Below are 27,085 nucleotides of genomic sequence, written 5' to 3' on the forward strand. Positions count from 1 at the left end.
TACAAAGTTCCCTAGTAGCTGCCACATCTCCTTTGCACTGAGGAGTTCCCAACTCCCTCAGCTATTTCAGCTACCTTCACAGATCAGTGGTTGGCTTCTAGGGGACAAGTGGGTACCCCTTAAGAACCTGTTTCATGACCCCTTTAGGAGCCTTCAAATTCAGGCAGAATGCAACTACAACAGCGGCCATGTCGTCATAAGGATCAGAACCGAGCAGGCCACTGACATTCCAAAAATGTGATTCAGTTACTTTGATCATTCAGGTGGAGCTCTGCAGTGTGCAGCAGCAAGGTTATCAATAATTGTAGTGGTGTGCTGCACGCTGCAGAACAATACACAGCGTAGGGGCCTACAATTCGAAGAGGAAGATCCATGGGCAGAGTTCCAACCTCCAAGAGGGAGGATGGTGAGTATGATGATGAGGAGGAGGAGGAAGCCCCTGTCCATTCAGATGATTCTGAAACGGAAGAGGACAAAGAGGCTGTCAATGGCAGAGCAGTTGGGAGGCATGGCCATGTAGCCATGGCCAACTCTGTGCAGGAAGGGCTCAGCACATGACTGGTCCTTGTGAAGAATCGATACCCATAGGGTCCTCCAATCTCACACTTGCCATCAGCCAGTCCCTGGTAAGTCATTTCCAACTAAGAAACCTTTTACACTGACGCCACAGTTACTCAGGGGAATGTCCAATCCCGATAGGGGAGAGAAACAACATCAATGAGTTTGAATCAGATAAAATAAGTTGACTTCAATCCTTACCATTATACTCATGGCCCTCAGCAAATTGTAAATGCACATGGTAAAAAGTCCTTCACAACCTGGCTCCCTCACAGATTTACAGTGCCTGTAAATGAGGCATGAAAGCTTCCATCTGGTGCACACTCAAACCATGTCCACTAATGATGAACTTGCCATTATGACTTAAGACTTCACACCCTATATATGCTGCAATGATTGTGTGTGCCAACATACATGCAGATAAGGCATATAGTGCAGGATAAGCCCACAACTGTGCAACCAGAGGTCTGAATGATATTGTGCACCATCCATTCTGGCAATGGTCCAGTTTCTTCAGTGGGTGGCATAAGCAACATTCCTGGCTTTCATAAACCTCGGCTTACCACACAAAGCTCATCCTCTTCCACCTGCAATGCAAATGCTGCCAAAGTATTGGGATAGCAGACTAGCAATATTCCCTGGAGCATATATGGTATCTCGACCTGAGATGCTTATACCTAAGCCAATGAGTAACACGGCCATGCAGATGGATGTCTTGCGCTCAGTACTCATGCTTGAGATGCACCTGCTGACCTGCATCTGTTCATGGACTCTTCATATTGAGCCTCCCTTAAAGTTAAGTATGGATGTACAATGGAAGAAGCAAGGAGCATCTCAGTGCTTGAGCCTTTGAACATTAGGTTATTATGTGATACATCAGAGAAGGAATATGTCTTCCGATGCCTCACAAATATGGTCACACCCTTGCTCCTGATGGCATCATTGCAAGATGGACCTCAGAATGCCATCTTCATTATCCTTGAAAAGAATGCCCTTCATAATGTTCACATTTCTTTGAGTTTTGTAGTGTACAAACACATACTGAGTCATCTGCGAGTGTCTGTACATATATCGATAAAGTGTTCAATTGTAATATTTACAATGTGAAAAATGTCACCATGGTGAACCTAATAGTTCTCTAGGCGAGAACTGAGCTCACTCACACTCCTACGAAGTGCTCCTAGTGTTGCCTGTCGGGAGGTGGAGGAGGCAGGCTGCTCACTTTTCTGTCAATACAGCAATGAGGAGCATGGTGGACAGCCTTGTCATGCAGTTGCCTGTTGGGGACCTCCTTCAGACTGCAGGCTCACCTCTGCACGGGCAGCCATGGCCACTCCCACCTGTGCAGCAGATGAGGGCTCTGGTGGAGGAGCTGGGGAGATGGAAGAAGATGAGGATGCTGAGAAGCTCTCGGCACTTCCCCTCCTCAGTGACCTGCACAGCCCCGAGCTGGCCTTCAGGTGGGGTTGATGGGACTGGATGTTGGTGCGCAGAAGTAATTCATTCCTTAAACTGCTGTGCCAACAGTGTGACCATCCTTTTCAGGGTATGCAGTTCCTCATACATTTCATGGATGTCAATGTTCATACTCTGATCCATGGACTGATCCATGCTACTTGCATCCTTTCCAATCCAAGATGAATACTGCTACATGTGTCTGTCCATGAGAGTGGCCAATCTCTCATGGCTGGAGCTAATGCAGTTGAGCCCCAGGGACAATGTGGAGCTCATGAAGGCAATGGATTCCGCATTTGCAGTGTGAGAGCCCGCACTGTCTCATGGAACTCTGCCAGATATCCACACATCTGCTCCCGATTGTCCAGATAGTGTAGCTCCACATTCCTGCCCGCTGGAGCATCATTGTGACTTTCCTCCCTCCTCCAAGGGGGATGGTGCACAGATATCTCTCACTCTGACACCTCCTCCTGCGCTCTGGTGCAGTACCTTTTACCCTGTGCCACCGACTCTACACGGCCCGCTACATCTCTCCAACGTGCTGGTATGAGTTGGCAGATTGTGAGGTTGTTTGATGTGCATCCTTGGAAATTTCCTCTTCTTCTTGAGGCCCGAGGGCTGATCTAGCCCAGGGAGGGGGTGGGGCATGAGTGAGCAGAGCTGGGACCTGTGTGAGACACGAAAGGAGTTATTTAGGTATAACCTTTCTCACTGTGAAATCACACTATGATGCACGCAACTGCCTTAACAATGCCCGCACTACCCTTAAGATGCAACCCCATCCTTGCACTCTCATGTCACTGTCCCCTTGTGCTCAGTGAAGTGACAGCATGACCTCCAACATTACCACCATGTTCCAAAGTGCATTTACCACTGCCTTTGTTACCTGCTACCAGTGATTCATCATCACCAATAAACAGCTGCTCAGGCACCCTGGCTATTTCCATTGCCTCCTTGAGCAAACTGGTTTCAGCCAGGCTGACCCATCCCCAGTCCAGGCCATCACCTTGGCATTCTACGCCCTTTTCGACTACAACAATAACATGATTTCATGTTAGCTTGATATATAGTGCATGCATGAGATATATAGTGCTCTTCAATGTGTCTGTGCTTCACAGTGCTCATTCACATCTGTTCTGTGTGCACCTACAAGAGCAGCATAACACATACAAGTCTCAATGCTAAAGCAGAGGTATGTGCCAGGTCTTGCACCTGAGCTGCAGCACGTAGACACGACCCTTCCCCTGAACCTCTGTGTGGATGAGCCAAGCTACTCACCTTGCTGGAACGCAGGTCATTGAACCTTTTGAGGCACCATATCCATGACCTCTTGTGGTCTCCTGCTGTGTTCACTGCAGCCGAAATTTGAATCCAAGCCTTCATTGTGGTGGCTGGTGGCCAACCGGGTACAGGACTGCTCTCCTCCTCTGGACCTCTTTGACTAAAACTTGCAGGACGCGATCTGAGAAGTTTGGGGCAGCTGAACCCTTCCCTCCCCCAGCATCTCCTCTGTGAGAGATTCTAACAATACAAATATAAGGTGAAAAGGATAGTGAGCCATTCAGATTACGATGCTCTCAGTCGCTTTTGTGTGCTTACACGCATTAACCATTTTGAACATATCATTATTGTTAAGTTGTGGTGGAGAAAATAGCTCTGCACAAATGCTTGGTGCCATGGATGCAGTGCTTTTCACTCCAAGGTAGCATGCTGTGCTCCATGATCACTGACAGCCCTACTGGTTTACTCCCTCTTAATCACACTGTCATGCCACGACAGTGTGCAGATGTGAAGAAACTGGTCAAGGCTCAACTGTGTGGGTACATCCTGATAGATGGGTGGCAAGAGGGCATGAGGATAGGGTAATTACCATGGCACTATTCATCATTCATCCACTGGGGCACAGCAGCTACACTACTGCCGAACGTCTTTATCTCCATGGCTGTACCTTGTGAATCCACTCCATGATTTTAGTGCTTCAGTACAGTACACTGTGAATAAGCAGCATCAATGATGGTTTTTTTTCCAGGGAAGGCCCATGATTGGCCATCCGATCCAGGCGCAGCTAACAGTTGGACAGCACTCACCTGACAAGTCAATGAGATCTCCAAAACGTGGGGGCTTCACCATCACCTTCCGACCTCCGAAATGGGCCTTCCTGAAGGCCCGCTTTTTATATCTGCCCAAGTCTCAAAACCTACGCCGGGTCCTTCTCCGACCCCTCCCTACTTCCGGGGTCACCTGCCCTGCCCAACTCCTAATATAGTCAATCTGCCTGGACCAAAACTCATAAGTGCGGGCCACATTTATAGAAGTTGGGTTCGCGGAGCTGGGGATTCTCCCATCTCTGTGCACCTGATGTGCAGTCAAAAATCCAGGCCTTTAGCTTCCCCCTTAATCCAATCATAATTTATTTCCTTATCTTAAAATTTAAATTAAAAGTAAAGGGATTCAATGTTTTAAAATTCCTGGTTTGCTGTCTGCGACAATAAATCATTTTTTAATATTCTTTCATGGGATATGGGGGCAGCTGGCAAGGCCAGCATTTATTTCCCATCCCTAGTTGCCCTGGAGAAGTTTATGGTGAACCACCTTCTTGAACCGCTGCAGCCCATCTGGTGCAGGTGCACTCACAGTGCTGCTGGGAAGGGTGGTCCAGGATTTGATCCCACAACAGTGAAGCAACTTCAATATAGTTCCAAGTCAGGATGGTGTGTGGCTTGAGTGGAACTTGCAGGTAGTGATGTTCCCATGTGTTTGCTGCCCTTGTCCTTCTAGGTGGTAGAGGTTGCAGGTTTAGAAGGTGCGATCAAAGGAGCTTTGGTGAGTTGCTGCAGTACATTGTGTATAGGGTATATGTTGTTGCTACTGTGCATCAGTGGTGGAGGGAATGAATGTTTGTGGATGGGGTGCCGATCAAGTGGGCTGATTTGTCCTGGATGGTGTTGAGCTTCTTGAGTGATGTTGGAGCTGCACTCATCCAGGCAATTGGAGAGTATTCCATCACACTCCTGACTTGTAGATGGCGAACAGTCTTTGGGGAGCCAGGAGGTGAGTTACTCAGCTCAGAATTCCCAGCCTCTGACCTGCCCTTGTATCCACAGTATTTATATGGCTAGTCCAGTTCAGTTTCTGGTCAATGATAACCCCGAGGGGGTTGATAGTGGGGGATTCAGTGATAGTAATGCCATTGAATGTTAAGGGAAGATGATTAGAATCTCTCTTGTTGGAGATTGCCTGATGCTTGAGTGGCGCAGATGTTACTTGCCGCTTATCAGCTCAAGCCTGAACTCTGTCCAGGTCTTGCTGCATACTGGCACTACTTCAGTATCTTAAGGAGTCATGAATGGTGCTGAACATTTTGCAATCAGCTCCAAATATCCCCACTTCTGACCTTACGATGGAAGGAAGGTCACTGATGAAGCAGCTGGAGGTCGCTGGACCTAGGACACTACTCTGAAGAACTCCTGCAGCAATATCCCGGGACTAAGATGATTGGCTTGGAACAACCACATCCATCTTCCTTTGTACTAGGTATGACTCCAATCAGTGGAGAGCTTTTCCTTTGGTTTCCCCTTGACTTCAATTTTGCCAGGGCTCCTTGATGCAACACTTGATCAAATGCTGCCTTGATGTCAAGGGTAGTCACTCTCGCCTCACCTCTTCAGTTCATCTCTTCTGTTCATGTTTGGACCATGATTGGTTTCTTACCCTACTTGCTGACATCACTGCTGTCTGGAGATTCCCTTGACATGGCAACTATCATTAGGAAAGGAGAAATCCATGGCACTGAGACCATTAGATCTTTTTGGGCAGATTTTTCCAAGGTCAATGAGAATGCCGTTGCTTCACGCTACCCGCAATATCTAGCCCCAAATGTGTGGCTGGTGGGTGAACTTCCCTCCTAGTAGCATGAGCTTATGAAATTGAATCTGAAGTGTTACGTGATTACTATTTATTTGGATCAATGAAGGTAACAAAATACATCTTAGTGAGTGTAACACAATTAGAAAATTCCGCCAGCATAAATTCTAGTGCGTAAGATTGTAGTTGTTGTTTTACCTAGAATGTGGAAATGAGATCAAGAAAGTCACACAGCAATACAAGGGCAAAGTTTTGATACTTACTTGTAAAATAATGCTGCAACAGCCAAGACTAGAATTGCCATCAGGATGGTCCCTGCAATGGCACCTATAATAATATTGGTTCGAACTGATCCTGTGGCAATAGGGAAGGAACACAATCAATTAATTTCCTGAGGAATCAGTAAGTAACCATTTAAATTCAACCCTTTTATGTTCCATATTGGTATTAAGATACATAAACAAGGCTTCTGCCGATCTTCTACCAAAATTACAGTGATTGATCAGAGGAACTCCCCCAGGAAATTTCAGGTATTAATGCATCTTAATAGGTTTCATGAAGCCTCTATATCCTCCCAGTCTATTACAGAAATAAATGCTACATTTCCTGATTAATTTTCAATCTTATTAAATCTTAAAATATGACTATTTGCAGATTTATACAGTATAATATGCTGAACAATTCTTATCTTTTTCCATTTATTTATGCAAAACAGCAGAATTACCAATACTTTCGAAATAAATAAGGATTACACAAAATTTAAATAATTAAAGCCAGGTGGATCTATTGTAAATATTGATTTAAGAAATGATCAGGCTTGCATGAGCCACTTACTTTTATTATGAATATATCGCATTAAGATAGAGACCTCAGAGTATGTCCATTGCATAGGTATTTTACAGTGTGAAACTTGAACTTCCTGGTAAATTAATAAGATCTTTTAGCTACCGCTTCAAACCAAGGGTTTGCAAGTTTCAGATCCGTGAGAAGATCATAGGAATTCTGAGAATAGGGACTACAAGTTTCAAATAAAGTTGTTTCTTCATAATTACATCAAATTCTTAAAAATGTACTGAATCACCAACAAAAAAAAAAGCACTAGCTAAGAACAAAAGATGTGAAATATTTTAGGGCTGAAGAGGCTTGATAGAACTTCTGTACTATTAAGTACAACTTCAGATTGTGGTAGTGGATAGAATTATCTACAAAAATACAAAATAAACAACTGAAGTGGGCACTCATTACAGTGCACATTCCACCTCACTGTTTTAATTCAACATTATTACAATTATGCAGCTCTTCGTTGAGGCTCTGTAACTAAAAGCTAACAAAAAACTCTTTTTATTAAGGGCTTCCACCTCACTGAGAAGGCTTCAGGCCAATTCACATCCAACAACCTGCTCTGAAAACTCTGATCACATTTTGACAACTGTGTCAAATTGCACCTTAGCAGCTGAAACAACCCACATCATTCTAAAACAATCAATAACATTTTAGAAGATAAAGTCTATTCACTCTATCCCTCAATGTTAACAGATGGATAATTAAAAAAATTCCAAGATCCAGAACTGCATCTTTGCCAAAACAAATCAGTTCTTCCTTGGGCCATACCCTATCTGTGTACCAAGTTTTGTTGAAATCCACCCATTAGCTTTTGAGATATATTGTATACAAGCAAAAACATTATCTTTGCCCACCTTCAGTGGCAGAGGTAATAAGAACAAGTACTTCTATAATGAACTGGTAACTAGAATTTTAAGTTTAGTTTCAAATTTCTCAAAATAACTTCAACACTAGTAAAACCAATCTAATACTACATACAATGTCACCTAATTATCTCTGCCACTAAGGGTGCGCGGAGGTAATTTTTTTTTCCGTTTGTTACTCTGTACAGGAAAATAAATAAAGGGAAAGAAAGGTTAGATTAGGGGAGAGAGAAACATTTAAAAAAATCATTGTTTTAAGTTTAAATTCTTACATTTTTATAATCCCCACCAACAGCCGAAAAAATGAGACCCGCGCTTATAATAGATAATTTTCAGTGACAGGGAAGTTGTTTTACAGATATTAACACCCATCATGTCATGAAAGGTTACTTAGACTGAAAAGGATGACTTAACTTTCTGTGGTGAGTTTAGTTCATAGTTACCGTGCAAATTCTGCAACTGCACACCATTCAGTGCGATTCAATGGTAAACCAGTCACCAAGATGTCATTATGACAGGCTTTTGGATATCTGAGCTTAACCATACATCTGTCCTCACCTGAAGTTTTTGTAGCATTTGCACTGAACAATGGTGAGCATCATTTGCCTCACCAATATTTTGTCAGCAAATTATGGCCCTGTGTCCTGCATACCCAGTGATACTAACAAAATGAGAATTTGTAAAGCCACACAATTAATATGAGTCACGTAATTACATTTTATAATACTAGTTAGATATTTGTATGTGTACAATAAGGAAGTTTTAATTCAAGTTAGATTGGGCACAATGTGCACCATGTTAGAAATCAAAATGCAAGAGATGTTGTTTTATTAAATTCCCTTTGTCTTTCTAGATTATAACTGTTGCCTTTGTGAAAAGGTTCTATTTTAATGAGTCACCTTCCCCTGGGCAAAATGTAATTATATTCTGATTGTGTCTGCTCTTCCAATTAACAAATTTATTATGTTAATAAAACTATTTCTTATCTGCCTAAACCAGCTAAGGCCACAGTTATTTTACTGTAATCATTGTGTATAATCTGTCAGACTAATAAGAATTAACTGCTATTTTCTTGCCTCCCCAGCAGCAACTGCATCTTGCCATCCCTTGACAAAGACTTCTCATTACTGTTGTGAACAGTCCTTTCCACTACTTTTTTGCTTGTTGTAGTTTAGTTGCCAGCTCTCCAAGAGGAAGCTAACTATTTGGTTGATTTTTATCAACTCTATTTAGAATTCAGCAATCTTAGAAAATGACTTCTCTCCCTTGACCCATTGTATTCAATCATTATGACCAAAATCAAGGTTCAACCCTTCTCTGAGCCCAAACAACACCTTGGCTAATAATCCTCCCATCATTTGCATGATTCCAAATTTAGCCCTGTTAAACTCCCTCCCTTCAATCTGTTTTACATTCATTGGGTTCACTGGGTGAGAGTTTAATTTTGACTGGGGTGGCATCAGCCCAAAAGTACACTCCACCGGTCAGCTGCCCAATAGTCAGAATCAAGCCCCTCGCAATTAGTGGGTTAACCAATCCTCTTTGGAAGATTGAATTTAAAAAATTCAATCACATTGTAGCGTTAAACTGCAACATACTCTGTATGGGACAGATGGGCCTCAATTTTAACCCCCAGCTCTTGAAAGGCAGGAGGAGGGTGGGTGGGGGGTTGGGGGTGTGACAGGAGGAGTGTGGAGTCAAATATTCAATCCCGTAACCTGACCCCAACTTTCTACATTTCCTGCTTTGTTATTGTTTACAGCAGTGACAAAGGCCCTTGCCGAGCCTCCCACTAAAAACAGGGACCTTCATAAGATTCTGAAGTGACAGTCAGATGATGTCATGAGTTCAGCATCATATTTTTAACCTCGCCACAGGTGGAGTTCCAAGCTATCTATTGCTTGTTAGCAGAAACATGGCAGGAGGAGCCAGCAGAGGCCCAGAAAAGTTTTACAACTTTACCTGTTTTTAAGCTTGTTTTTGGCCAGGAGGAACAGAATTGCTCTCTTGATGCCTCGAAAGGACGCCACCGACCTCCCCACCCATGGTGGGTTATGGCCAACCTCTCCCTCCCAATTGCGATCCTACCCAAAGCCATCCTCTTCCACCTCCGATGGCCAGGGATGATTCTAATGGGTTCCTAGCTGTGGCCTCCCGCCTCCAAACTTCTACTCTCACCACCCGGCCTGGCAGTCAGTCCAGGTGTGGGGTGGGAGTATATGCATATTTATTCAAATGAGTCCGGTGCCCCTATGTCCTGGTTTTCAGGCTCTTTGCCACTACCAAGCTCCCTCCCACCCTTCCCCCTCTTCCCATTAATATTGGGGCCATGTTCCCTGAATATTTATTTGTCAGTTAGTTGCTTTACCAGTCATGGAGTCCGTCTCCTCTCTCTATCTGTTTGATAGCTTCAGTCAGACTATTCATTTTAACAGAATAGGCTGGGAAATGTTTTTTTTTTAACCAAAGGATAAATGACCAGGACATCAGAAATTTAAATATACAACTCCCAACCACACAATGTCTGTATTTCACAGTCTTTTGTTTCTTAGTGAATCTGCTCTTTAACAACATATAACAATGACAAAATCCAACACTATAACACATATTAGACATTTTGTCACATTACCCATATGTGTTAACCTAATAAACTCAAAAAAGCTAGCATAACCCTAAAATCTGACAACTCAAAGAAATAACTCACAACGGATGAACAGCTTTAGATAAAGGTCTATGTTTTGAGATGAATGAATATTGCATTTTGTTTTTACTACATTGGATTTTAATTCGTATTTTAGGATCATAACCGACAATTCAGTTTGTTATTCTTTGAAAAAAGAAACCCAATGCTGTCACCCATTAAAAATTGTATGTATATTGTATCTATACTGTATGTACAATATGAGTGAAATGGGAGATGAGCTTGCCATTTAGTTTACAACAATATGCTGTGTAAAATGTTCTGCTAAGATAGGAATGTAAGTAACCATCAGCAAAGGCATGTCAGTATTGTCACCCCTGGCCTATTAGGTCTGTATACACGAAAAAAACTATGATGGTTGAGCTTAAGGGCTGGATTTTAGGCCCCCCCACCCCACCCGCCGTTGGGCAAGTTTTCGGTGGAAAAGGCATGTAGAATATGGCATGTGGGTAACCCATCGCCTTCCCGCCCACCCCATCCTGGTCCCCATAATAAGGAGGGTGGGTAAGGTGCCCACTAGCCCATCCACTCTCAAGCCTATTGAGGCCCTTGGGTGACCAATAAATGGTCACTTAAGGACCTCAATCTGCCTCCACTGCCATAATAGTCCGGGCAATGGAAGGTGGTGAGAGTGGAAAGGCCATTTTTTCACTAAAGTTAATGAGTGGGCAAGATGAAAGGGGGAGTTACATCCTTTGGGCGGTGCCCTGTGCGCATTGGAGGCATGCCCCTTAGATCAAATCCACACTTTGTGCCTCCCTGCCGGCCTCCAAAACCTGACACCCACCCCGTATGCCCCGCTCCCTAAGGTGCTTGATCCCTTCTTGCCAAAACTCCTGGGACTTATCTGGGTCCAGGATCCATTACAGTTCTTCATGGGCCGCCTTGCAGTCCCAGCAGCACCCATGAGTTCTGGCACTGCTGGGTCTGCATGGCTGGCAGTTCTCAAAGTTGGATCTTCCTTCCAGCATCCCACTCTCTGCTTGTTAAGGGTACCCACAGTGTGGGGCAGCCTTTTTTAAAGTCAGTTGGTTTGTGACTGACCTTTCTAATGGGAGGCGGGTGGTGGGGGGAGGGGGGGAGAGTTGCAAACAGTACACCAGTCCCCCTCCCCTTCCAATAAAATTCAGCCCTATAGGTCATATAGCTTAAGCTATATGCTGGATAGGCTTTCCTTAGACCAAGATGCATAAATGTACCTAAGATGCTTAGATTCAAGGACCATTTTCAAAATAAACTAATATCTGATGAATCTGAATAATTTTAAGTAAATGGCAACTTATTTCGAAGCATCAGTGGAATCATTTGGGTGTCTACAGCACATGCTACTCAAAAAACCCCATGCTTACAAAGCTCTTTACGTATGCTACAATTAAATAAATTTATCATCTTTGCAGCTTTAACTTTGAACGGTGCAAAGTATACTTCAGGTACATGAGGTATACTTAATGGTGAACCAAAGACAGAATGTGATTCAGCTCTTACTGTACATGCACTAAAACATCAGTTATATGCAGGGCAGATGATGAACTAGACTGAGAAAGTCACACATGTACATTAACAATGGGTTGCGTGGGAGATTTTATAAATCTACAATTCCATGAGGCCTTCAGGCACAAACAGGTATGTCAAACACTTACTGTTTGCTCAAAATGTAACGAGTTGGCAATTAAACTGCCTTTATTCATGACTATTTAGTTTCTTTTCAAATTGCTTGACCTAACCTCGGTGGGCTCATGCAGCGAGGCAATATGGGTAGAGCTCCGGAATAGGAAGGGTGCAGTCACAATGTTGGGGGTTTACTATAGACCTCCCAATTGCTGGCGAGAGATTGAGGAACAGTTATGTAGGCAGATTTTTGAAATGTAAAAGCAATAGGGTTGTTGTGGTGGGTGATTTTAACATTCCCTTTTTTGACTGGGAATCACTTAGTGCTAGGGGTTTGGATGGTGCAGAATTTGTAAGGTGCATCCAGGAAGGCTTCCTGAGACAATATGTAGATAGTCCAACTAGGGAAGGGGCAAAACTGGACCTGGTATTAGGGAATGAACCCAGCCAGGTGGTCGAAGTTTCAGTAGGGGAGCATTTCGGGAAAAGTGACCATAATTCAGTAAGTTTCAAGGTACTGGTGGATAAGGATAACAGGAGTCCTCGGGTTAAGGTGCTTAATTGGGGGAAGGCTAATTATAACAATATTAGGCAGGAACTGAGGAATCTAGACTGGAGGCGGATGTTTGAGGGCAAATCAACAACTGACATGTGGGGGGCTTTCAAACGTCAGTTGATAAGAATTCAGGACTGGCATGTTCCTGCTAGGATGAAGGATGGCAAGTTTCAGGAAACTTGGATAACGAAGGATATTGTGAGATTAGTCAAAAAGAAAAGGGAAGCATTCGTAAGGGCTAGAAGGTTGGGAACAGATGAAGCCCGTGGAGAATATAAAGAAAGTAGGAAGAAGCTTAAGCAAGGAGTCAGGAGGGCTGAAAGGGGTCATGAAAAGTTATTGGCAACCAGGATTAAGGAAAATCCCAAGGCCTTTTATACATATGTAAAAAGCAAGTGGGTGGCCAGAGAAAGGGTAGGCCCACTCAGGGACAGAGGTGGGAATCTGTGTGTGGAGCCAGAAGAAATGGGAGAGATACTAAATGAGTACTTCTCATCAGTATTCACCAAAGAGAAGGACTTAGCGGTCGATTTGTCTAGGGAAGAGTGTGTAGATAGCCGGGATCTTGTTGAGATCAAAAAAGAGGTGTTAGGCGTCTTGAAGAATATTAAGGTGGATAAGTCCCCAGGGCCAGGTGGGATCTACCCCAGAGTACTGAGGGAGGCAAGGTGGGAGATTGCTGGGGCCTTGACAGAAATCTTTGTATCCTCACTGGCTACGGTTGAGGTCCCAGAGGACTGGAGAATGGCCAATGTTGTTCCATTGTTTAAGAAGGCTAGCAGGGATAATCCAGGAAATTACAGGCCGGAGAGCCTTACGTCAGTGGTAGGGAAATTACTGGAGAAGATTCTTCGTGACAGGATTTACTACCATTTGGAAGCAAATGGGCGTATTAGTGAGAGGCAGCATGGTTTTGTGAAGGGGAGGTCGTGTCTCACTAACTTGATCGAGTTTTTCGAGGAAGTGACAAAGATGATCGACGATGGAAGGGCAGCGGATGTTATATACATGGATTTCAGTAAGGCCTTTGACAAGGTCCCTCATGGCAGACTGGTACAGAAGGTAAAGTCGCACGGGATCAGAGGTGAGCTGGCAAGATGGATAAAGAATTGGTTTGGTCATGGCAGACAGAGGGTAGCAGTGGAAGGGTGCTTTTCTGAATGGAGAGCTGTGACTAGTGGTGTTCCGCAGGGATCAGTGCTGGGACCTTTGCTGTTTGTAGTATACGTGAATGATTTGGAGGAAAATGTAACTGGGCTAATTAGTAAGTTTGCAGACGGCACTAACGTTGGAGGAGTTGCAGATAGTGAAGAGGATTGTCAAAGGATACAACGGGATTTAGATCGGTTGGAGACTTGGGCGGAGAAATGGCAGATGGAGTTTAATCCGGACAAATGCGAGGTAATGCATCTTGGAAGGTCTAATACAGGTAGGAATTATACAGTAAATGGCAGAACCCTTAAGTGCATTGACGGGCAGAGGGATCTGGGTGTACAGGTCCACAGGTCACTGAAAGTGGCAACGCAGGTGGATAAGGTAGTCAGGAAGGCATATGGCATGCTTGCCTTCATCGGCAGGGGCATTGAGTATAAAAGGTGGGAAGTCATGCTGCAGTTGTATAGAACCTTGGTTAGGCCACACTTGGAATATTGCACGCAATTCTGGTCGCCACATTACCAGAAGGATATGGAGACATTGGAGAGGGTGCAGAGGAGGTTTACCAGGATGCTGCCTGGCCTGGAGGTTATTAGCTATGAGAAGAGGTTGGAGAAACTCGGATTGTTCTCGATAGAGCGACGGAGACTGAGGGGTGACTTGATAGAAGTTTACAAAATTATGAGTGGCATGGACAGAGTAGATAGTCAGAAGCTTTTTCCCAGGGTGGAAGAGTCAATTACTAGGGGACATAGATTTAAGGTGAGAGGAGAAAACTTTAGAGGAGATGTGCGGGGCAAGTTTTTTACGCAGAAGGTAGTGAGTGTCTGGAATTCGCTGCCAGAGGAGGTTGTGGAAGCAGGTACGATAGTGGTGTTTAAGAGGCAGCTTGACAAATACATGAATAGGATGGGAATAGAGGGATACGGACCCTGGAAGTGCAAAATGTTTTAGTTTGACAGGCAATATGATCGGCGCAGGCTTGGAGGGCCGAAGGGCTTGTTCCTGTGCTGTACTTTTCTTTGTTCTTTGTTCTAATAATTCATATATGTTCAGTTCTCTCACTATATTGCTCCTTCTTAATTAACGATCTCCTTTAGTCATCATCCAATTCTATCCAATCTTTTGTTAATGTTTCTACACTAAATCCAGGATATTTCTTCAGGTCATATGCCTACAAGGCTGTAGAAGAGGATAAAAAAGTTTCCGCTCTCTCTCTCTCTTATATATATGTGTGTGTGTGTACATATATTTATATATCATGATCTTATTGAAGGTCTTTGTTTATGTTGGAAGAGATGGAGGAGACGTTGGAATGTGATGTTGAGTAAATTAATAATATAGCCACCTGGATAAGTGGAAGACATGCTTGAGGCAGACCAGTAAGTAGTCACAATCTTCAAGATGAAGAGGTCAATAACCTTTACACATTTGGCTTTTAGCTAGTCTGAGAAAAGGAAATAGGTCAGAGGAGGTGACCTGTGATAGAACAGAGTTAGCGTATAGGATAATCCTGGGGTAGTGGAACGATTTAGATAAGGAGAGGGAGATGATAAAACCAAATCTGGTGATAAACAATTAGGCTACTTGTACATTGGAAGCACTCTGTCACCAACCTTCGGGTTTAAGAGTGCAAAAGGTGGAGATTTTACAAATGGGAGTGATGGGAGCAGGGAAAAGCCAGCTACTTGGAGAGGAGGGTGAGATTAAAGACAGAAGCAAGGGAACTGTTGAACAGGCTGAGTGCAGCAACTATGCTGAGCAGAGGGTCAAAAGAGAGGAAATTTGAGAGGGTCTTGCAAAGAGAAACAAAATGTTCGTATTGTTAATATTTATAGTCATTTACATTTATCAATATCTTTCAAATGGACCATAGGGTAGATTTTATGAATGTATGGTTCTTTTGCAGAGCTTCACACTCTGGCAGTGTACAAGGAAAATTCAGACCTCAGTGTCATAGCAGGCTATTTTAAATATCGGCCTAAATCTTCCAATCAGCATCGGAAACGCTCCGTGAAACACTGATCAGACAGAACACTGCCTCCTTAACTGGATACGTTTAAAAAGACCAAACCTCTGATCAAGAATACAGAAGAAATCCCTCGGTGCAGGAATCCATGAGAAGCCCAGCGAAAAAGATGATCAGCACAGAAGACAACATCAGCTGTCATATTCAGATAAATGTTTAAAGGTCCCAAAGCTTTTCAATGTGTTAGTGAGTGGGTGAATGTGTAGGTGAGGTGGGTAGATGGTTAGGTGGGTGTGCGTGAGTTGGGTGTGGGCGAAGTGGGAAAGTGGGTGAGGTGGGTCGGTGGTTAGGTGGGTGTGGGTGAAGTAGGTAGGTGGGTCAGTTGGGTAGGTGGGTGATGGGTGAGTGGGTGAGGTAGTTAGGTGGGTGAGGTGGGTAGGTGCAAACATATGAACTAGGAGCAGGGGTAGGCCCTTCAAGCCTGCTCTGCCATTCAATAAGATCATGGATCATGGCTGATCTGATTGTAATCTTCTGCCTACTCCCGATAACCTTTCACCCCCTTGTTAATCAAGAATCTATCTAGCTCCACCTTAAAAATATTCAAAGACCCTGCTTCCAGTGCCTTTTGAGGAAGAGAGTTCCAAAAACCCACATACCTCTAAGAGAAAAAAATTCTCCTCATCTCTGCCTTAAATGAGCGAGCCCTTATTTTTAAACAGTGACCCCTAGTTCTAGAGTCCCCCACAAGAGGAAACATCCTCTCCGCGTGCACTCTGTCAAGACCCCTCAGGATCTTTAAGGTTTTGATCAAGTCACGTCTCACTCCTCTAAACTCCAGTGGAAGCCTAGTCTGTCCAACCTTTCCTCATAAGACAAACCGCCAAACTGTTCAACAGTTCCCTTGCTTCTAGTATTAGCCTAGTAAACCTCCTCTGAACTGCATCTAATCCATTTACATCTTTCCTTAAATAAGGAGACCAATACTCAGTACTCTAGATATGATCTCACCAGTGCTCTGCACAACTGAAGCATAACCTCCCTACTTTTGTAATCAATTCCCCTCACAATAAACAACAGCATTCTATTAGCTTTCCTAATTACTTGCTGTACCTACATACTAGCCTTTTGTGATTCATGCACTAGGACACCCAGATTCCTCTGAATCTCAGAGCTCTGTAATCTCTCACTGTTTAGATAATATGCTTCTTTTTTATTCTTCCTGCTAAAATGGACAATTTTACATTTGCCCACATTATACTCTATTAGCCAGGTCTTTGCCCAGTCACTTAACCAATCTATGTCACATTGTAGCCTCCTTATGTCCTCTTCACAACTTACTTTCCTACCTGTTTTGTGTCGTCAGCAAATTTAGCAACCGTACTATCTGTCCCTTCATCCAAGTCATTCATATAAATTGTAAAAAGCTGAGGCCCCAGCATTGATCCCTGTGGCACACCACTCGTTACATCCCCCCAACCAGAAAAAGACCCATTTATGGCTACCCCCTGTTTCCTGTTAGCTAGCCAATCTTCTATCCATGCCAATGTTACCCACTACACCATGAGCTTTTATTTTCCGCAATAGCCTTTGATGGACCTTAACAAATGTCTTCTGGAAAATTAAGTACAGGGTGAATTGGAAAATTGAGTGATTGGGGGATAGTCTGCTCTGGTCGGGGGTTAGTCCGGTGGTCGGGAGGATATTCAGGTCTGATCGGGAGGGTGGTCGAAGGGATAGTCAGGGGGGCGGGGGGGAGTGTTCTGGGTATTCGGGGAGGTAGTCAGATAGTCGGGGGGATAGTTGAATGGTCAAGGGGATAGTTGGGTGGTGGGGGAGAGTAGTTGGGTGGTTGGTGGGGGATAGTTGAATGTTTGAGGGTAGTCGAGTGATTGGGAAGGTACTCAGTTATGGGTGATGGTGATTGGTCAGTTGTGGAGTTATCCAGCTGTTAGATCAGGTTTTAAACTGTCTAACATTTCCTGGATAACTATCATGATAAGTCATGCAGATCTGCCCCAAGTCTCCAACTCTAGCTCATTTCGGGAGAGCACTGGGCAGCAGAGAATTGACCATTGGAAATTTAAACTTCCCGAGCAATTCTCATGTATATCCGTGCATCAGGACTTCTGCGCATCTTCTGTCATACGCACCGTCGTACGTAAGTGCCGTCTCCAATGATCTGGAGACTGGAAGACTTGGGCCCTTATTTATTTCTTATTAAGCTCAATTACGCTATTTATGTTATTCACACACTAGATATGTCACTCTGGAGCAAAAATGGTCCTTGCTGCACCAGCATTTCTGGCAAAAAAAAAGGACCAACTTCCCATGCCCAAACATATCTGTGGCATGTCCTACTCCACACTGCGTAAGATGATTTTTCAGGCATCCCTTGTAGCTGCCTAAATCAGATGTTAGGTCCCTCACATTTATTCGAAGGGGTACAATATGTATTTAAGGATCTTCCTGAAATCAGGTTACCCTGAGCAGAGCTGATGCCAGGTCTGCCCAACTCAAATTTTCCTGGCATGGATGCAGCCAAAACTGCATTCCGTTCTGGGCATTATAGTTCAGAAAAGTTATGACCTTGAAGAGGGTGCAGCATAGATTCACCAGAATGATTTTTTAAAAATTCATTTATGGGACGTGGATGTCACTGACTAGGCCAGCATTTATTGCCCATCCCTAATTGCCCTTGAGGAGGTGGTGGTGAGTTGTCTTCTTGAGCCGCTGCAGTCCATGTGGTGTAGGTACACCCCCAGTGCTGTTAGGGAGGGAGTTCCAGGATTTTGACACAGCGACAGTGAACGAATGGTATTGTTTTCCAAGTCAGGATGATGAGTGACTTGGAGGGGAACTTCCTGATGGTGGTGTTCCCATGTATCTGCTGCACTTGTCCTTCTAGATGGTAGCGGTCATGGGTTTAGAAGATGCCGTCTAAAGAGGCTTGGTGAGTTGTTGTAGTGCATCTTGTATGATGCAGGGCTTAAAAAGGGTAAATTATGAGGACACATTGCATAAACTTGATTTGCATTCCTTTGGGATTATAAAGTTGAAGGGTAATCTAATCAAGGTGTTTAAAATTATAGAGGAATCCAACAGTGTAATGAAGAGGAACTATTTCCTTTGGAGAGGGAATCCAGCCCATGGGAGAATAATCTTCAAATTAAACCCAGGCCAGTAAGGAATGAAATCAGGAAGCCCTTGTTCATAAAGACAGTGGATGCAGGCTCAATAGAAATTTCAAGACTGAGATTGATTAGACTTTTATTACGCAAAAGTATCAAGGAATATGGAACAAAGGTACAGATTAGCCTTGATCTAATAGCATGGCAGAACACGTCTGAAGGGCTGAATGCCCTATCACTGTTCCTATAAATGGTTCTGTCGCCTACTTATGAAATGTTCACAGACATTGCAACAGGCATACTATTAATTTACACAAACCTGGTCCTTCTGTTACTGTCTTTGGTGTATACATAGTGCAGTCAGCGCCATCCCATTGTAGGTCACAGGCACACTTTCCTTCATTACTGCAAGTCTGCAAATAAAATAATAAAATGAAAAAGTATACCTACAGGTTTACATCTATTTTTAACTCCTTGATGTAACACATAACAACATTGACAATGACAAAATTGTAAGCAATATTTAATTTAACATTTACTCATGTTAATATAGCTCTAAAGCGGTAGATGAAGTTAATTAATAGAAACTTCCTGCTTTGAAAGTAGGACATTACTATTTTGTACACTGCATTCTGAAACCAGGCCTTTTATATTAACATGGTTGCCTTTAATTGACAGGATATCCTGCATCAAATGAGTAAAGTGGTTTCCTGATTGTTAGGCCTCGACCCAAAGAATCTACAATTGTCAATGGTCCAATTCCCCAGTATTTTGTAAGGAAAGGGTTAATTTGACTGCCCTGAAGTCTGCTAATGATTTTATATTGTAGCAATAATAACCTTTAACTTTTGCCTGTAAAATGAGGAAGCATGTAGTTAGGAAATCCCCAGGGTACATCTTGCTCGATAACCGTTTTTCTGTATTGGAAAACGGTGAGAGTGACGGTTCCTCTGGGGAGTGCAGCCACGCTCATGGCACTGTGAGTGGCTCAGATGCACAGGGGAGGAAGAAAAAGAGGGGATGAGCAATAGTGGTAGCAGACTCAATAGTAAGGGGAACAAACAGGCATTTCTGCAGCCGTAGACGTGACTCCAGGATGGTATGTTGCCTCCCTGGTGCCAGGGTCACGGATGTCACTGAATGGTTGCAGGGCATCCTAAAGGGGAAGGGCAGAGAGAGATCATGGTACATATTGGTACCAACGACATAGGTAGAAAGAGGGATGAGGTCCTGCAAGCAGAGTTTAGGGAGCTAGGAAGCAGATTAAAAAACAGGACCTCAAAGGTAGTAATCTCTGGATTACTTCCGGTGACACGCGGTAGTGAGTATATAAATAGAAGGTTAGCCCGGATGAATGCGTGGCTGGAGAGGTGGTGCAGGAGGGAGGGCTTTAGATTTCTGGGACATTGGGACCATTTTTGGGGGCGGTGGGACCAGTACAAGGCGGACAGGTTGCACCTGAACCGGAATGGGACCAACATTCTTGCGGGGAGGTTTGCTAGTGCTGTTGGGAAGGGTTTAACCTTACTTGGCAGGGGTTGGGATCCTGAGAGGAGCTTCAGGAGGGGGAGATGCACACCCAAAATTAGAAGAGGAAGCAAGTGAGTCTGGAAGGCATAGAAATTATAGGTCAGTTAAGGCACATGGGAGGTTGGCAAGGTTGGGTAGCATTTATTTTAATGCAAGGAGTCTGACGAATAAGGCAGATGAGCTGAGGGCACAAATTAACACATGGAAGTATGATGTCATTGCTGTCACAGAGACATGGTTGAGAGAGGGGCAAGATTGGCAGCTCAATATTCCAGGATATAGGGTCTTCAGGCGAGACAGGGAAGGAGGTAAAAGAGGAGGGGGTATGGCAATATTGATCAAGGAATCAATCAGAGCAGTAAGGAGGGATGACATCTTAGAAGGTTCCTCAAATGAAACCATATGGGTAGAATCTAAAAAAAATGGAGCAATCACATTGCTGGGAGTGTACTATAGGCCCCCAAATAGAGAGAAAAAGAGCAGATATGTAGACAAATTTCAGAGAAGTGTAAAAGTAATAGGGTAGTAATAGTGGGGGATTTCAACTTCCCCAACATTAACTGGATTAGTCATAGTGTGATAGGTTTAGAGGTGGTGGAATTCTTAAAATGCATCCAGGAGAGCTTTTTAAGCCAGTACATAGAAGATCCTACAAGAGAGGGTGCGGTCCTGGACTTAATTTTAGGGAATGAAGCCGGGCAAGTGGTAGAGGTATCAGTGGGGGAGCATTTTTCAGATAGTGATCATAACTCCGTTAGATTCAAGGCTGTTATGGAAAAGGACAAGGATAGGCCAGAAATCAGAGTACTAAATTGGGGGAAGGCCAATTTTAATAAGATCAGATATGATTTGGCCAGAGTGGACTGGGAGCAGCTACTTTTAGGTAAATCTGCGTCAGACAAGTGGGACTCATTCAAGAAGGAAACAGGGAGAGTACAAGGCCAACATATTCCAGTAAAGACAAAGGGTGGGACCAACAAATCCAGGAAACCCTGGATGTCGAGGGAGATATAGGATTGGATAAAGAGAAAAGGGGAGGCTTATGGCAGATACCGAGGGCTCAAAACAGCGGAAGCCCTAGAGGAGTATAGAATGTGTAGGGGGGAACTTAAAAAGGAAATTAGGAGAGGAAAAAGGGGGCATGAAAAAACATTGGCAGGTAAAATAAAGGAAAATCCAAAGTTATTTTACAAGTACACTAAGAGTAAGAGGATAACTAGGGAAAGAGTAAGGCCCATTAAGGGCCATAGTGGTAATGTGTGTGGAGCTGGAAGACGTAGGTAGGATTCTAAATGAATACTTTGAGTTGGTGTTCACAAGTGAGAGGGACAACCTGGGTATGATAATCAGGCAGAAGGACTGTGATATAATTAAAGAAATTAGCATAGAAAGGGAGGAGGTTCTAAGTGGTCTGGCAGGCTTAAAAGTAGATAAATCTCCAGGCCCAGATGAAATGTATCCCAGGCTGTTGAGTGAGGCAAGGGAGGAGATAGCAGGGGTGCTGGCAATAATTTTCAATACCTCTCTGGCCACAGGAGAGGTGCCAGAGGATTAGAGGACAGCCAATGTGGTACCATTATTCAAGAAGGGGGGGGAAGGGATAAATCTTCCAGGCCAGTCAGTCTAACCTCAGTGGTAGGGAAACTATTGGGAGCAATTCTGAGGGACAGAATCAATATACACTTGGAGAGGCAGGGATTAATCCAGGACAGTCAGCTTGGTTTTGTTAAGGCGAGGTCAAGTCTGACCAATTTGATTGAATTTTTCGAAGAGGTGACCAGGTGTGTGGATGAGGGTAATGTATTTGACGTAGTCTACTTCAACTTCAGCAAGGCTTTTGATGAGGTCCCACATCGGAGACTGAAAATGAAGCTAAGAGCCCATGGGATCCAAGGCAATTTGGCAAATTGGATCCATAATTGGCTGAGTGGCAGGAAACAGAAGGTGATGGTTGAGGAGTGTTTTTGTGACTAGATGCCTGTGTCCAGTGGGGTTCCACAGGGATCGGTGTTGGGTCCCTTGCTGTTTGTGGTATATTTAAATAATTTAGGCTTGAATGTAGGAGGGTTGATCAGTAAGTTCGCGGATGACATGAAAATTGGTGGGGTGGTAAATAGTGAAGAGGATAGCCTTAGATTACAGGAGGATATAGACGGGCTGGTCAGATGGGCTGATCAATGACAAATGGAATTTAATCTGGATAAGTGTGAGGTGATGAACTTGGGAAGGACAAACAAAGCATGGGAATACATGATGAATGGTAGGACCCTGGGAAGTACCAAGGATCAGAGGGACCTTGGTGTGCCTGTCCACCGGTCCCTTAAGGTAACGGAACAGGTAGATAAGGTAGTTCAGAAGGCATATGGGATATTTGCCTTTATTAGCCAAGGCACAGAATTTAAGAGCAGGGAGGTTATGCTGGAACTGTATAAAACGCTGGTTAGGCCACAGCTAGAGTATTGCGTGCAGTTCTGGAATCCGCATTATAGGAAGGATATGATTGCACTAGAGAGAGTGCAGAGGAGATTTACCAGGGTGTTGCCTCGTCTGGAGAGTTTAAGTTATGAGGAGAGATTGGATAGACTGGGGTTATTTTCCCTGGAGCAGAGGAGACTGAAGGGGGACATGACTGAGGTGTATAAAATTATGAGGGGCATAGATAGGGTACACAGGAAGGAACTTTTCCCCTTGGCGGAGAGATCAATAACCAGGGAGCATAGGCTTAAGGTAAGGGTAAGGTTTAGAGGGGATGTGAGGAAGAATTTTTTCACCCAGAGGGTGGTGGGAATCTGGAACTTACTGCCTGAAAGGGTGGTAGAGGCAGAAACCTTCATAACATTTATGAAGTATTTGGATGTGCACTTGTGATGCCATGGCATACAAGGCTATGGACCTAGTGTTGGAAAATGGGATTTGAATAGTTAGGTACTTGTTTGACCGGCGCAGACTTCATGAGCCGAAGGGCCTTTTTCTGTGCTGTGGACCTCTATGAGTCTATAAGTCAATTTAGATGCAGTGACCACTAAACTGTTGATTAAAGCTGACCTTAAAATAATGGTCAGCTTAGGCACTAAACCGAATTAAAAGACATTCCAGTGCATACTGCAGATAACTTTAATCAGTTGATAAAAAATTAGTTTTTAATGACACAGATTTATAAATAAAAGTTCCGCTTGGTACAATGGTAACAACAGTGAATTAGAGTTGGGGAGTTGAGGTGGTTTATGGAAAAAAAAAATCATTCGAACTAAATTAACTGATAATGGACAAGGGAAGAAGCTCAGTAAAATTTACTTTACACGGAGTTATATAGGCGATGCAGAAATACGTGGATTGTCAAGTAGAAAGACTAACAAAAAAGTAGAAAAAATGGCTGTCAGAGAAGATATTTCGCCTTTGAAGATCTGAGCTCAGAACTGAAAAGCATTTGAGGCCTGTTACTAAACTCATTCAGGATTTTGTCATAATTACTGCTGTTACCTGTACGCTTAATTTCTATATACTTAATATACTGTACACCGAAACTGAAATTCAATTTGTGAACGTGATTTGAGGAGTAAATTATAAGTAAGGAAACACAGCTTTACGCGTCCTCTAATGATATGACAAAGTAGAGCTTAAGCTAGCTCATTTATAGAACAGCAAACTGTTCTCATTTTAACTAAACTCTAAATTTGCTTTTATCCAAATATACATAGATCTGTGTTCTGATTGGTCAAATGTCACATTTTCAGAGCCTGTTAGAACAAGTGAGAATCTCACACTCACTGCACAACAAGCAATCTATCTAACAACTTTGAAAATATTGATCTGCGGTTTGATGCTTTAGGATGATCAGGGTATCCATGGCACTTTCATTAACTGGTGCTCTCAAAACACTATTACACGGTGGAGGAATACACTTGTCGCAGCTGCATAAATAATGCTCGTCCTATGTTTGGTTGGATTTTCAGCCTCTGCTGGGGCCTGGATCAGACGTGGGCAGGTGTTAAAAACTGCCCCACCAGCGGCAAGGCAGTTCTCCCGTTCCATCCTGCCAGTGGGCCATTTTTTGTGGAGGCAGAATGTGGGGGTAGGGCAGCAGGGCTACCCACCCACATGTGACATGTCAACACAGATCATTGAAAGCCTATTGAGGTCAATTAAAGGAAGCCTACTGGGATTTTCCAGTTGGCCTTCAGATCCCTGCAGACAGCAGGGGCCTGTTCAGCTGCCCTCCCTCCAACTTTTTTTACCCTAAGTTAAAAGATATACATCTGCAGCCAGGCCTGGTGGTGGTTGTGGGGGAACCCCCCCTCCCGGGGCGTCTGTGGCTGCTCCTGCACCCAAGCAAGCAGGTAGCATCTTTGGGCTTGCCTGAAACATTGCCTCCAAGTCTGTCACTGGGAGGCAGCCTCCTGCCAGCTGAACAGGCCCCTGCTGTCTGAGTTAAGTAATTTATTTTGTTGCACTAATTCCAGTGATATCACCTTGCCTCAGGGAAATTTCTGCTTTCTTGCGAAAGAGCGCAGGCCCCGACTCTCCCTCCCCTCCCTGCCCGCATAGGTAGCGCTGAGCACTTAACTGCCTTAATTGGCCCGCCCACGTAAAAATTGCGGCGCGCAGCCGATCGCGGGTGGCGATTGGTTCTGCGCCCACCCGTGCCCACTCCCGACCGGCCCACCCGACAGGCAGAAGATTCTGCCCCGTGTTGTTGGTGCAACCATCTAAGGAAAGCTTTTCATGTTTTCACCAGCTTCGATGTCTCCAAACTTTAAAGTAATCCTACTCCACTGTTCAGATCAAGTGGATGATAAGAGTGTATCACTGGAATTAGTGCAACAAAATAAATTACTTAACTCAGAAGAGCAGAGTTTTTTTTTCCCTACAGGTAAGTTAGCCTTTGAATAAATGCTCTAAACCATCGATAAATACTCAGAAGAGTGTAAATCAGTTTAAGTACTTTAGAAAACTGTAACTTAATGTAGAATAAGATTGAGTTTCTACTTCACTAAATTTAATCTTAAATGCATTTTAAGCACTATGATTTAGTTAAGTATTACATTAGTATTTCTAGGGAAAAGTTTAATCGCACTGACAGTAATTAATGCATGTCTGATCATCTCACTTAAGAACGAACAATGTTATATTATCGAGAACCTTATCAAGTAAGTCAGATTAGATGGTATTTTTGTTGTTCCCCTTTTAATTTTCTTACAAATCAATGTATTAATTAAATCAACATTTAATGATTTCCAGCACACGAGTCAGAAAGACTTCTGTCTGAGAAACAGAACTTCCAATCCCTATAAGTAAAGTTGATGTCACTTGTCAGAGCCTCCCCTTTACATCACAAATGACTTATAGCCACATTTTGGCTTCAACTACAAGTGAACTCTCTCCTCTCGAAGAAATGCTTTGCACTTTACAACTGCGGTGTAAATTCCTTAAACTACAGCATTCTCATACATGTGCATTTGAATAGATTCTCATCTTTGTAAAGTACTGAATGATTATCACTGTATAAATACAATGTACATAAGGACATAAGAATTAGTAGCTGCTCTTCCATTTAACAAGATCTTCTACCACAACTCCATCTTCCCACACCATCCCCATGCCCTTTAATTCCTCAGGTACCCAAAAAACAATCGGCCTCTGTCTTGAATATACTCAATGAGTGAGCATCTACAGCTCTCTGGGGTAGAGAATTCCAAAGACTTACAACCCTTTGCGGTGATGAATTTTCTCCTCATCTCAGTCTGAAATGGCCAGACCCTCATTCTGTGACTGTGACCCTGTGCTCTAGATTCCCCAGCCAGGGAAAAAAATTCTCAGCATTTCCCCTGTCAAATCCCTTAAGAATTTTATATATTTCAATTAGATCACTTCTCATTCATCTAAGCTCCAGGAATATAGACCAATACTGTAACTATATTATACTGTAACATGGAAGTAATTTTTTTTTTACAGATTTGTCCTTTTTTAAATAATGAGCTTAAGTTTAACTTGAATACTCAGATTGCACTTAATTTTGAAATATTAGATTAAATATCATTCCAAATCTGACTTTATTCTTTAAGAATTGTAACTTTTCTATGTTAGTATAGTGCTTTTAGTTTAGTTATGCACATTTATCCAATTACACGCTGTGATTAAATATGCTTAATTAGTATTTGCAACTTATAAATGATTGTGAATCTTGAAATGCTTACCATTCTAGGTACAGGTTATAATACAGTATGGAAAGCTATGAAATGTCCAGTTATATTTTACTGTTGAGAATAAATTATGTAGATTACCCTCATCATCAGGATATAGAGAGATTTTAAACCTTCCATTGGCAAGGATGGGTTATGCAAATTCAGCTCATTAATGAAAAATAGATAGAAATTTTCACTTACCTATTAGTGAGGGCAAACTATACAGTTTGCTTCATTCATTTTTAGAAAAATAACATTTCATATTTAAGTAGATATTGAAAACCTGGAAGAATATGTGAAGATATACAGGCCTACTTTGTGTCACTTTGCCACTACTTTGCTCATTTATGCACAAAATAGATTTTCTGAAATTAAATCGAACTTAAAATAAAAGATTAAAATGACAGCTCTTGTCAAATTAGCACACTTACATTGAAAGAAAATGTTACCTGTGCCATGTGATTCTGAATGGATCAGACCAGGCCATTTGGTATTTCTGCAGTTGTATTATTCCACATGGATTACTTCCAATGTTAAATTAGCAATCAGAAAATCCAGGCTTATGAATTCAAAGTGTTTCAATAGATATAAAATTTCTTCATTTAAACCCATTCAGTCCCCTAAAATTTCCATTCAATTAAATTTACTTCAATGAGTAGTTTGTTTATTT

The 27,085-nt window shown here is 43.0% G+C and overlaps 1 protein-coding gene across 3 annotated transcripts in view; it reads right to left on the reverse strand.

Annotated features, from left to right (window-relative positions):
• Window positions 1-27,085, reverse strand: part of adam22 (ADAM metallopeptidase domain 22) — a 493,639-nt gene that overhangs the window by 52,369 nt on the left and 414,185 nt on the right. For 2 of the 3 annotated variants that reach the window (XM_078538421.1, XM_078538420.1), the window contains exons 24-25: window positions 19,023-19,116; window positions 6,141-6,231 (exon numbers count right to left, since the gene is read on the reverse strand). In XM_078538421.1, the coding sequence (XP_078394547.1) occupies window positions 6,141-6,231; window positions 19,023-19,116 (185 nt within the window). Of the gene's footprint in view, window positions 1-6,123; window positions 6,232-19,022; window positions 19,117-27,085 lie in introns of all 3 variants that reach the window. The other variant, XR_013576156.1, reaches the window with a different exon arrangement.

This window comes from Cetorhinus maximus, chromosome 3 (assembly GCF_964194155.1).
Source record: "Cetorhinus maximus chromosome 3, sCetMax3.hap1.1, whole genome shotgun sequence".
Classification (NCBI taxonomy): domain Eukaryota; kingdom Metazoa; phylum Chordata; class Chondrichthyes; order Lamniformes; family Cetorhinidae; genus Cetorhinus; species Cetorhinus maximus.